We start from the raw sequence: 12,887 nt of genomic DNA on the forward strand, positions 1-12,887 counted from the left end.
AGCAAGAGAGAGGAGAGCAAAAGCAAGAGAGGAGAGAGCAAAAGCAAGAGAGAGGAGAGCAAAAGCAAGAGAGGGGAGAGCAAAAGCAAGAGAGGGGAGAGCAAAAGCAAGAGAGGGGAGAGCAAAAGCAAGAGAGGGGAGAGCAAAAGCAAGAGAGGGGAGAGCAAAAGCAAGAGAGGGGAGAGCAAAAGCAAGAGAGGGGAGAGCAAAAGCAAGAGAGAGGAGAGCAAGAGCAAAAGCAAGAGAGGGGAGAGCAAAAGCAAGAGAGGAGAGAGCAAAAGCAAGAGAGGGGAGAGCAAAAGCAAGAGAGGGGAGAGCAAAAGCAAGAGCGAGGAGAGCAAAAGCAAGAGAGGGGAGAGCAAAAGCAAGAGAGAGGAGAGCAAAAGCAAGAGAGGAGAGAGCAAAAGCAAGAGAGAGGGAGATAGTAGAGGAGAGAAAGCAAGTTGGAAAGGGTGCACGCTGAAGAGAGCATGAGAAAAAGCAAAAGAGCGAGTGAGCATGAAAGAGGAAGAGAGCAAGAAAGAAAGAGCGAAAAAGAGAGCGCATGAAAGCGAGCGACAAAGAAAGAAATAGAGAGAGAGAGAGAGAGAAAAAGTGAGAGGAAGAGAGAGAGGAAAAGGAAAAAGGATTAAAAAAACAAAGTGCTTTTAATGATCCAAAGCAAAATTCTTCTGGATTTTCTCAATTGGCCTAGTTTTTCAAAGCCAACGTTTGATAAGGAGAATAAATATTCAGATTCCATTGCCAGCGTTCAATCAAATGTCCCAATGTATAATCCTGTCAATATATGTTATCCACACATAGGTTACACAGATTTCTAAATATGTTGCATAAAAATCTACTTCAAATTAGAATAAACTGAATATTACTCAATTCCAGATAATAAAATCCCATCTGATCCCATTGCTTTAATACACTGAGGCTATTCACAATAGGCGTCAGCCATGTAGTAATGATCTTCAGAATAACAATGTATAGGAAGAAAACTCTGGATGGCTATGCTTAGTAATCTAAGTGATAAGGCTTAAAAATAATTAGGCAAAATGTGATAGAATTAAAGACTTCCAAATGTGTTTGAAGCAAGATATGAACATTTTGTCCCCTGAAAATCGGCTCAAATCACCAGTATTAATTTATCAATAGTACTTCATTCTCAGATGACACAAAATAAATAAAGCAATCTACAGCTGTTGTACAATTCATAAAGTAGGGAGCAATGTACAGCATGATCCAATGGTTAAAAAGTGTGATGGTACTAATAAAAAACAAAGCTATTTAATTCTAAAATATCTTCATAAACCTAAGTGTCATATTGACAAAGCTTTTTACGCCAATAACTGTCTTTGTTGCCAGCCAGTAGAGTGTTACATGCCAATACCTTTAATGCACTCAACATGGCAAGGCAAATGCACAGTCATAACTGTTCCGACTGCTGCCATACTCTGGGAACAGGGTCCCTTTCTTGGTGTGTCACACTTTCGTTTCTGAGTCAGCTGTCAACTGACCCCCCACAAGGGAGAGTTTGAAACATCATCATGTAAAAATGTGCACACATATACACACACAGTGCTGATCATACCCAACATTCAACGCTTGACTCCTGACAATGTTTCAACAGCTGTAACCAGACCTCAGCTGATCAACCAGCCTGCAAATGGCTGGCACTATCTTCCATTTAACAAGCCATTTCTAGCTAATACAGATTTACATTTGACTCTACACTCTGCTGAACACAACAGAACTTTACTTTGTTACTCAAGGCAACCATGAAGGCCTCAGTCTTTTAGAATGTAAAACAAAACACTCACAGTTTTGTGCATTTTGAGTATTAGCAATCCTGGGCTGCTTCCAAACAGCTTCTAGAGGCATCAGTCAGCGTCCCAGTAGTAACTGCATGGTGATCGTGATCATGCTTTGATTACAAAAGCCTGTGGGCTTCAAGCCAAGTGCCTAGGCAGCTTGACAAATGCATCCACAGCTCTGTATAGGGTATTTTACCCTGCCACTCCTACATGCAGGATTACTGTTAAAAGCCACATTTACATGGGACACAGTTTAATAGACAATATCCCTATTGTGGAGACCAAGAGATGAATTGTAAACTCCAGAAATTAAACCTTTCCTCCATGTTTCCCCCCATTTGGAAAGCTCCATGTATTTTGAATATAATACTAAGATGTCTGGTGCACTGCACACATCAGCCACTATTTGCAGTCACATAAAAGAATACCTTGTATGAAACAGCTTTTAAAGAGACACCAGCTTTCTTCCATTTTAAAACTGATCCACATTAAGATTTTAATAAGAATTACCATGAAGAACATCACCGTTACTATCGCTTCCTCAGAGAAAAATGCCCCCATACAATATTACTATGCAGCTCTGTAATCTAGAATATTATCCCAATACAGAAAAAACAGTTTAAAGTATGAACAAGCTGCAAGAAATGCCCAGTCACTTCTCATCTCGTAGGTAAGAGGATAAAGATCTCCAGTGAACAGGAATTTCTGCTCAAACTCACTCAGAATAAGATGATTCTGCACAGGAACTCGAGTAGAATTCTACAGACTTCCTTATTAAAAAAATAAGCGTTTATATAGCGCCTTTAAAGTAGTAAAACGTCAAAGGGAGCTTTATAGAGACATAATCAGACAAAAATGGACACCGATCCAAAGGAGATGTTCTGAGGGGTGAGGTCTTAAAGGGAGGTGCATAGGCAAGGGGTTTTAATGGGGGGAATTCCAGAGCATGGGGCCTAGGAGACTGAAGGCAACACCACCAATGGTGGGGCGAAGTGGAGGGAGTTATACACAAGAGGCACGAGTCAGAGGAACGGAGAGTTTGGGGAGGATTGTAGGTCTGGAGGAAGTTACAGAAACAGGAAGGGGTGAAGCTTTGATGGGATTTAAACACAAGGATTAAAATTTTAAATTGGAGGTGCTGGAGGACAGGAGTGATGGGTAAGCTGGACTTGGTACGGGATGGGATACAGGCAGTGGAGTTTTGAATGAACTGAAGTTTACAGAGTGTGGAGGTTGGGAGGCTGGCCAGGAGAGCTTTGGAATAGTCAAGTCTGGAGATGACAAAGGCCTGAATAAGGCTTTCATCAGCATGAGCTGAGGCTGGGGTGGAGGCAGGTGATGTTAAGAAGGTGGAAATGGGCAATCTTTGTGATGGAGACGATATGGGATGAACAGGCTATGGGATTGGAAGCTTAAAATTAGCCCAAAACTAAAATTATCTAAAACTAAACTGTGCCATACAAAATTTAGGTTAAATACTATGGGGGTTAAATTTGATAAGGCCCGATACCAGGCGCGGGGGCTGCGGTGTGCGACTAACCCGCACCGAGTGTTAGCGATGCAGGCAGCACGTAAGATTCATGCTGCATCTTCATTACCATGATTCCCAAGTGCAGCCAGCTCCACCCACGCTGTTTGGTGGCTGAACACTCCAACAGGAGGCTCTAAATGGGGCATGGCCAGCACTAGGTAAAGGCAGTCTGCACCTCTTAAAGGGGAGGTGCACTGTCAATGGAAGCAGTGCAGGATGACAGGCAGAATGACTGGAGCGGCAAGAGAGTGTGACTAGAGGTTCACTGACAGCACAATGGAAGCCTTAGTGGAGGGAGTGCAGGAATGAAAACTCATCCTGTACCCGCAAGGTGGCAGGAGACCCTCCAGACACCAGCTGTGGAGGCAGTGGGAGGAAGTGGCCTGGGTGTGAATGGCAGGAGTATAGCACCATGCACGTGGATACAGTGCCAGATAAAGTTCAATGATTTGACATGAGTCGTCAAGGTGAGTGAATGCAAATGTCGAGTGGCACATCCTACCAACCGCAGCACTGTTCCAGGCACAACAACCCCCCTCACCCACCAACAAATGCTGCCCATCCAAACACAACGCTGCACTTCACCCTCACATAGTGGCACACTTGCAACACTCTGGGTGGGGGACTTCAACGTCCATCACCAAGAATGGCTCGGTAGCACCGCTACTGACCGAGCTGGCCAAGTCCTGAAGGACATAGCTGCTAGACTGGGCCTGCGGCAGGTGGTGAGCAAACCAACACAAGGGAAAACCTTACTTGACCTTGTCCTCACCAATCTACCTGTCGCAAATGCATCTGTCCATGACAGTATTGGTAGGAGTGAACACCGCACTGTCCTCGTGGAGATGAAGTCCCGTCTTCGCACTGAGGACACCATCCAACGTGTTGTGTGGCACTACCACCGTGCTAAATGGGATAGATTCAGAATAGATCTAGCAGCTCAAAACTGGGCATCCATGAGGTGCTGTGGGCCAACAGCAGCAGCAGAATTGTATTCCAGCACAATCTGTAACCTCATGGCCTGGCATATTGCTCACTCTACCAGGGGATCAACCCTAGTTCAATGAGGAGTGTAGAAGAGCATGCCAGGAGCAGCACCAGGCGTACCTAAAAATGAGGTGCCAACCTGGTGAAGCTACAACTCAGGACTACATGCATGCTAAACAGCGGAAGCAACATGCTATAGACAGAGCTAAGCGATTCCACAACAAACTGATCAGGTCAAAGCTCTGCAGTCCTGCCACATTCAGTCATGAATGGTGGTGGACAATTAAACAACGAAGGGGAGGAGAAGGCTCTGTGAACATCCCCATCCTCAATGTTGGCGGAGTCCAGCACGTGAGTGCAAAAGACAAGGCTGAAGCGTTTGCAACCATCTTCAGCCAGAAGTGCCGAGTGGATGATCCATCTCGGCCTCCTCCCCGATATCCCCACCATCACAGAAGCCAGTCTTCAGCCAATTCGATTCACTCCACGTGATATCAAGAAACGGCTGAGTGCATTGGATACAGCAAAGGCTATGGGCCCCGACAACATCCCGGCTGTAGTGCTGAAGTCTTGTGCTCCAGAACTAGCTGTGCCTCTAGCCAAGCTGTTCCTGTACAGCTGCAACACTGGCATCTACCCGACAATGTGGAAAATTGCCCAGGTATGTCCTGTCCACAAAAAGCAGGACAAATCCAATACGGCCAATTACCACCCCATCAGTGTACTCTCAATCATCAGCAAAGTGATGGAAGGTGTCGTCGACAGTGCTATCAAGCGGCACTTACTCACCAATAACCTGCTCACCAATGCTCAATTTGGGTTCCGCCAGGACCACTCGGCTCCAGACCTGATTACAGCCTTGGTCCAAACATGGACAAAAGAGCTGAATTCAAGAGGTGAGGTGAGGTGAGAATAACTGCCCTTGACATCAAGGCAGCATTTGACCGAGTGTGGCACCAAGGAGCCCTAGTAAAATTGAAGTCAATGGGAATCAGGGGGAAAACTCTCCAGTGGCTGGAGTCATACCTAGCATAAAGGAAGATGGTAGTGGTTGTTGGTGGCCAATCATCTCAGCCCCAGCACATTGCTGCAGGAGTTCCTCAGTGTCCTAGGCCCAACCATCTTCAGCTGCTTCATCAATGACCTTCCCTCCATCATAAGGTCAGAAATGGGGATGTTCGCTGATGACTGCACAGTGTTCAGTTCCATTCGCAACCCCTCAGAGAATGAAGCAGTCCGAGCCCACATGCAGCAAGACCTGGACAACATCCAGGCTTGGGCTCATAAGTGGCAAGTAACATTCATGCCAGACAAGTGCCAGGCAAGGACCATCTCCAACAAGAGAGAGTCTAACCACCTCCCTTTGACATTCAACGGCATTACCATCGCCGAATCCCCCACCATCAACATCCTGGGGGTCACCATTGACCAGAAATTTAACTGGACCAACCATATAAATACTGTGGCTACAAGAGCAGGTCAGTGGCTGGGTATTCTGCGGCGAGTGACTCACCGCCTGACTCCCCAAAGCCTTTCCACCATCTACAAGGCACAAGTCAGGAGTGTGATCGAATACTCTCCACTTGCCTGGATGAGTGCAACTCCAACAACACTCAAGAAGCTCGACTCCATCCAGGACAAAGCAGCCCGCTTGATTGGCACCCCATCCACCACCATAAACATTCACTCCCTTCACCACCGGCGCACAGTGGCTGCAGCATGTACCATCCACAGGATGCACTGCAGCAACTCGCCAAGGCTTCTTCGACAGCACCTCCCAAACCCGCGACCTCTACCACCTAGAAGGACAAGAGCAGCAGGTACATGGGAACAACACCACCTGCACGTTCCCCTCCAAGTCACTCACCATCCCAACTTGGAAATATATCGCCGTTCCTTCATCGTCGCTGGGTCAAAATCCTGGAACTCCCTTCACCACACGGACTGCAGCGGTTCAAGAAGGCGGCTCACCACCACCTTCTCAAGGGCAATTAGGGATGGGCAATAAATGCCGGCCTCGCCAGCGACACCCACATCCCATGAACGAATAAAAATAAGTGTCATTGAGGTTAGTGATATTGCTCATTAATAAGGTGAGCACGCAGAGCCCTGGCAGACAGTGTGCACCTTGTTGCCTCCCTGCATCTTCCTCCACTTCCTCCTCCGTCTCCTCCTCAGCTTCAGCATCTTCGGCCTCCAACTCAGGGTCTTGTCGGATAATCGGTGGCAAGGGCTGTTCCCTCATAAGGGTGAGGTTGTGCAGCATACCAATACGAATCTGGACACCCACTCAGCGGAGTACTGCAGGGCTCCAACAGAACGATCCAGGCAGTGGAAGCGCTGCTTTAGGCACGCTGTGCGTGCTCGATGAAGTTCCCTGTGGCCACATGGCTCTCGCTGTAGGCCTGCTCTGCACATGTGCATGCGTGCCTGACCGGAGTCATGAGCCACCTCATGAGAGGATAGCCCTTGTCACGCAGCAGACAGCCTTCGACTTGCCAAGTCAGTGCAAAGATAGTTGGGACCTTGGACTCCCGCATAGTGAAGGTGTCGTGACTGCTGCCAGGGTAGCGGGCATTTACCTGCATGATGCGCTGCATGTGGTCACACACCAGCTGCACATTGAGGCAGTGGAACCCCTTTCTGTTCATAAAGATGGCCAAGTTGAGATGTGGAGCCCACATGGCTATATGCTTGCAATCAATGGCACCCTGCACCATGGGGAAGCCAGAAATGTGAGCAAAGCCTCGTGATCGCACGTTCTGCTTCTCTCTATCAAGAGGGAATGTGATGCACCTGTTGCGCAGTTCGTACAGTGCCTCCATGACCTCCCTTATGCAGCAGTGCACTGCAAAGGATCCAGAGCCATAAAAGTTCAGCGCCACAGTTACCTTGACAGCCACAGGAAATGCTGTCCTTGTCCCGCTCTGAGGCTGCAGTTGTGGTGGCAGCAGTTGACATATCTCCGTCACAAGCTCTTTGGTGTACCACAGCCGTCGGATGCACTGATCTTCGCTCATGCTGAGGTAAGAGTATTGTTCCCTGAAGGCCTCATGGGATATGGCCTACTGCTCAGTGCCAAGCGCCTCCTCCTCCTCCCTCTCCTCCCAGCTTGACTTGTTCTGCAGGCCTCTCTGCATGCTCCCAGTCGTGTTCTATGCCCAGGGGGAGCCCAGCAGGCCACCCATTTGCCAGAAATCTTGTTCAGCACACTGTTGTAAATGACACCAACAGTAATGCAGGACCTGCCAGACCACTCTTTATATCTATCCAAGTATGGGAAGCTTCAACAAACATGTACAATTGTACCAGCAGCCAGAAGCAGTAATCCAGCAACTAACCTGCAACACCTGCATGATCCCTTCAAATAGGTGTGGGGTCCTCCAGACCATCTAAGACATGTTCAGCTGGTTGTGGTTAAGAAAGTTCACTGGCTGGAACGTTGAGTGCCAAGATGGTGTCTATCCCTTTAAATCAGCGTTGCACTGATCTAACACATATCCTCCCTACATTACATGATGCCAGCGTTCGTTATCTGCGCATGCGTAAAGGCCTTTAGCAAAATGGCATCTGGCACATGTCACGCTAGAAGCGTGCACGCGCATTCCAGATGCCATTTTGGGATCTTAGGAGGCTGCATAGTGCCTGAAAAACAGGCACTACACGGCCCAATTTCTAGCCCTATTTTTGGTTGCTCAATTCCCAATTTTTTACATTCTAATTATTCCTACAACTTCACAGGAATGATCATGATTTTAGCAATTCAAATTCTAGCCATTCTATATTTTTGTATCACTTCAATGCTTCAGCTAATAGTTACGGATCTTTGTTGAGCAAAGGATAGATGATACCCTTCTAACTGGCCAAAGACTGCATGCACGCACTGAGTAGCAGCAGATAGCCATCTCAGTATGGATCTGCTCAACAATAAGCTCAGTACAGATGAAAATCCTTACTCAGAGAAGAATGCTGGATGCATTCACTGAAACACAGCCTCTCAAAACACTAAAGAAAAATATTGCATAACTACTAGTTATTTTCCAGTATCAAAGCAGAACTTAATGCGGTGAAATCTACATCAACCTTCATCTTTATAGCTTAGCTGAGCCATTTGCTGGTGGATGCCATTAATCGTTTAAAACTTAACATTCAAAATAGGTTTCATAAAAATAATTATGTACATTTTTTAATTTATAATAAAAGTAGAATTAAAGGACTACAATCATAATACACTTCTTCTATCATAGCATTATTGGTACAAAAGTTATTTTTTGTTCCTGGAAACCACAAGTCTGTCAAAAACATGCATCTAATCTGGGACCATTGCATCTGATACCCATCCCATTTGGTGTTAAAAGCCTTCTTAGAGGTTTATGTAACCACAAAACACAGCCATTGAGCCATTAACCCCAAGCTAATCAGATCATTTTGTGGAGATTCAGAAATATAATCTTGGTCTTAGTATTATTCGAGCCGCAATACAGCCATTTCATGAAGATTTTGGGCACCAACGTTCACGAGTCCAAAGTAGATAACTTGGCCCTGAAATTAGAATGGATGCGGGATGGCAGCGGGCGGGGTGGGGGGTGAATGAGCGCATGGGAACCCAACCAATAAAAAGTGTCTGTTTCCCACACGATCGCAATTCAATAGTTGCCACTTAACGTGGCTTCCGGATTTGCCAACGGGAAAGCTGCGCAGCGGGCGGACTGCGCACCTGCATCACAGGCTGTCAGCTGGAGGAGCCCTATTTAAAGGTCCATTGCTCCAAAGGATTTTGCTGGAGCAAACACCCACAGACAACAATAGAGCAGCACAGGGGCAAGGCTGCTCCCAAGTGCTACTGGACGGGGTGAGGAGAAGGAGGGATGTCTTCTACCCGGCAGACAGGAGGAAGTGCCCTGCCTCTGCCACCAAGAAGGCCTGGCTCGAGGTGGCAGAGGAGGTAACCAGCAGCAGCAACATCTCACACACCTGGATCCAGTGCAGGCAGCGCTTCAATGACCTAACTAGGTCAGCAAAAGTGAGTACACTTACTCATTGTCCTACATTCCGTTTTGCACATCACCGCCCCAACCCCCACAACTCATTCTGTACTGCCAACATTACTCTATCACATCACTCCTCACACCCACTCAAAGCTCATCCTCAACTTACCTGCACTTCCTCACCTCCCCATTAGTCACCTCCCAATACCACTCACCCCAATCCCCATCCAATGTGATGGCTCTGTCTCATACTCACCCTCTGATGCATCTCTTTCACGGTCAGCCTCACCCAAACCAATGCATTCATCGGTTGAACACTTCACCATCACTCACTCATACGTCTGTTCTTTGTCCCCTTCAAGAAGAGAGCACAAAATGCACGCGAGAGGGCGAGGACTGGAGGGGGGGGGCCACAACAACTAGTGGTCCTCACAGACGCGGAGCAGGAGGCGCTGGAGCTCAGCCTCACCCTCGAGTGCCTGTCCGTCGGGGACGTCGAGACTGGCACCCCACAAACGTCTGGTGACACAACTTTAACATTCATCACACACAATATCAATTGATGTTAACATGGCTTGCCATCTTCACCTCAGTATGCTGATCGCAACATGACATCTGTGATGATGCTTAATATTGCCTTCTGTTCTCTCACAGGGCCTTCAGTGACCGCAGTGACGGCAGAGGGTGATTCTTGCCAGCCACCATCTCTGCTGCAGCCACAGAAGATGCACCACGTGCAAGTAGTCGTAAGAGAAAGGCAAAGATTTTGCGAGCACGAAGGGTATACACAAGGGTATTTGACAGACTGTCATCTTTTTCATTTATATTTGCTTTTTGTTAAAGTGACATTAAATGTTATGATTGTCACTACTGCCACGTCTTGCCCCATTCTTGACTGACTTTTGTGATAGGGCCCTTTCATAAGGTTCACCATGAATGGCGACGCTTGATACCACCCATTGGGTCAATTTACAGTGGGTGTATGTGTAGTTGCTGGACTGTTTGGTGCAGGGAGGGGTGGACGGCCTGGTGTGGACGTTGCTCTTTCCAGGTGGTGTGACAACTGGACTCTTCACATTTCCTGATGTTAGGAGAACCGTTCACGTATCAGTGACTCCCTGGCCTCACAGCCAGGTGAGCCGCTGCTCTGCCCATGGGTTCGTCGTCCTCCTCCTCCTCAATGTGGGTGGCAGATGTGAATGGGGCCTCCTCAAGTGGCACCCCTCTCTATTATGCCATGTTGTGCAGGGCACCACATACTACTATAATGCATCCCACTCTGTCTGGTGCATATTGAAGCGCTCCCCCAGAACGATCAAGGCACCTAAATTGCATCTTGAGCAGCCCTATGGAGGGAAGATCATTGATAAAGCAGCTGAACATGGTTGGGCCCAGGACACTGCCCTGAGGAACTCCTGCAGCAATGTCCTGGGGCTGAGATGATTGGCCTCCAACAACCATTATCATCTTCCTTTGTGCTAAGTATGCCTCCAACCACTGGAGAGTTTTCCCCCTGATTCCCATGGACTTCAATTTTACTAGGGCTCCTTGGTGCCACACTCGGTCAAATGCTGCCTTGATGTCAAGGGCAGTTACTCTCATCTCACCTCTGGAATTCAGCTCTTTTGTCCATGTTTGGACCAAGGCTTTAATGAGGTCTGGAGCCGAGTGGTCCTGGCGGAACCAAAACTGAGCATCGGTGAGCAGGTTGTTGGTGAGTAAGTGCTGCTTGATAGCACTGTCAACGACACCTTCCATCACTTTGTTGATGATTCAGCGTAGACTGATGGGGCAGTAATTGGCCGGATTGGATTTGTCCTGCTTTTTGTGGACAGAAAACATTTGGGCAATTTTCCACATTGTCGGGTAGATGCCGGTGTTGTAGCTGTACTGGAACAGTTTGGCTAGAGGCGCAGCTAGTTCTGGAGCACAAGTCTTCAGCAATACAGCCGGGATGTTGTCGGGGCCCATAGCCGTTTCTTGATATCACGTGGAGTGCATCGAATTGGCTGAAGACTGGTGATGGTGGGGATAGTGGGAGGAGGCAGAGATGGATCATCCACTCGGTACTTCTGGCTGAAGATGGTTGAAAATGCTTCAGCCTTGTCTTTTGCACTCACGTGCTGGACTCCGCCATCATTGAGGATGGGGATGTTTGCAGAGCCACCTCCTCCTGTTAGTTGTTTAATTGTCCACCACCATTCACGATTGGATGTGGCAGGACTGCAGAGCTTTGATCTGATCCGTTGGTTGTGGAATCGCTTAACTCTTTCCATAGCATGTTGCTCCCGCTGTTTAGCATGCATGTAGTCCTGTGTTGTAGCTTCACCAGATTGGCACCTCATTTTTAGGTAGGCCTGATGCTGCTCCTGGCATGCTCTTCTACACTCCTCATTGAACCAGAGTTGATCCCCTGGCTTGTAGGTAATGGTAGAGTGAGGGATATGCCAGGCCATGAGGTTACAGATTGTGATGGAATACAATTCTCCTGCTGCTGATGGCCCACAGCGCCTCATGGATGCCCAGTTTTCAGCTGCTAGATCTGTTCTGAATCTATCCCATTCAGCATGGTGGTAGTGCCACACAACACGTTGGATGGTGTCCTCAGTGTGAAGACAGGACTTCGTCTCCTCAAGGACTGTGCGGTGGTCACTCCAACCAATACTGTCATGGACGGATGCATCTGCGACAGGTAGATTGGTGAGGACGAGGTCAAGTAGGTTTTTCCCTTGTGTTAGTTTGCTCACCACCTGCCGCAGGCCCAGTCTAGCAGCTATATCCTTCAGGACTCAGCCAGCTAAGTCAGTAGTGGTGCTACCCAGCCACTCTTAAGAGTCATAGAGTCATAGAGTTATACAGCACGGAGAGAGGCACTTCGACCCATCGTGTCCGCGCCGGCCATCAGCCCTGTCTACTCTAATCCCATATTCCAGCATTTGGTCCGTAGCCTTGTATGCTATGGCATTTCAAGTGCTCATCCAAATGCTTCTTGAATGTTGTGAGGGTTCCTGCCTCCACAACCCTTTCAGGCAGTGAGTTCCAGACTCCAACCACCCTCTGGGTGAAAAAGTTCTTTCTCAAATCCCCTCTAAACCTCCCGCCTTTTACCTTGAATCTATGTCCCCTTGTTATAGAACCCTCAACGAAGGGAAAAAGCTCCTTAGTATCCATCCTATCTGTGCCCCTCATAATTTTGTACACCTCAATCATGTCCCCCCTCAGCCTCCTCTGCTCCAAGGAAAACAAACCCAATCTTCCCAGTCTCTCTTCATAGCTGAAGCGCTCCAGCCCTGGTAACATCCTGGTGAATCTCCTCTGTACCCTCTCCAAAGCGATCACATCCTTCCTGTAGTGTGGCGACCAGAACTGCACACAGTACTCCAGCTGTGGCCTAACCAGTGTTTTATACAGCTCCATCATAACCTCCTTGCTCTTATATTCTATGCCTCAGCTAATAAAGGCAAGTATCCCATATGCCTTCTTTACCACCTTATCTACCTGTTCCGCCGCCTTCAGGGATCTGTGAACTTGCACACCAAGATCCCTCTGACCCTCTGTCTTGCCTAGGGTCCTCCCATT

General features: G+C 47.9%; 1 protein-coding gene across 6 annotated transcripts in view; it reads right to left on the minus strand.

Moving 5' to 3' along the window:
- The window catches only part of LOC137326213 (coiled-coil domain-containing protein 9-like), a 299,122-nt gene that overhangs the window by 232,420 nt on the left and 53,815 nt on the right, over nucleotides 1-12,887 (minus strand). For 4 of the 6 annotated variants that reach the window (XM_067991095.1, XM_067991094.1, XM_067991096.1 and 1 more), the window contains exon 1: nucleotides 1,809-1,885. The exons of the other annotated variants lie outside the window; for them this stretch is intronic. In XM_067991095.1, the coding sequence (XP_067847196.1) occupies nucleotides 1,809-1,820 (12 nt within the window). In that variant the 5' untranslated portion in view covers nucleotides 1,821-1,885. Of the gene's footprint in view, nucleotides 1-1,808; nucleotides 1,886-12,887 lie in introns of those variants that run through there. 6 annotated transcript variants of the gene reach the window in all.

This window comes from Heptranchias perlo, chromosome 10 (genome assembly GCF_035084215.1).
Source record: "Heptranchias perlo isolate sHepPer1 chromosome 10, sHepPer1.hap1, whole genome shotgun sequence".
NCBI lineage: Eukaryota > Metazoa > Chordata > Chondrichthyes > Hexanchiformes > Hexanchidae > Heptranchias > Heptranchias perlo.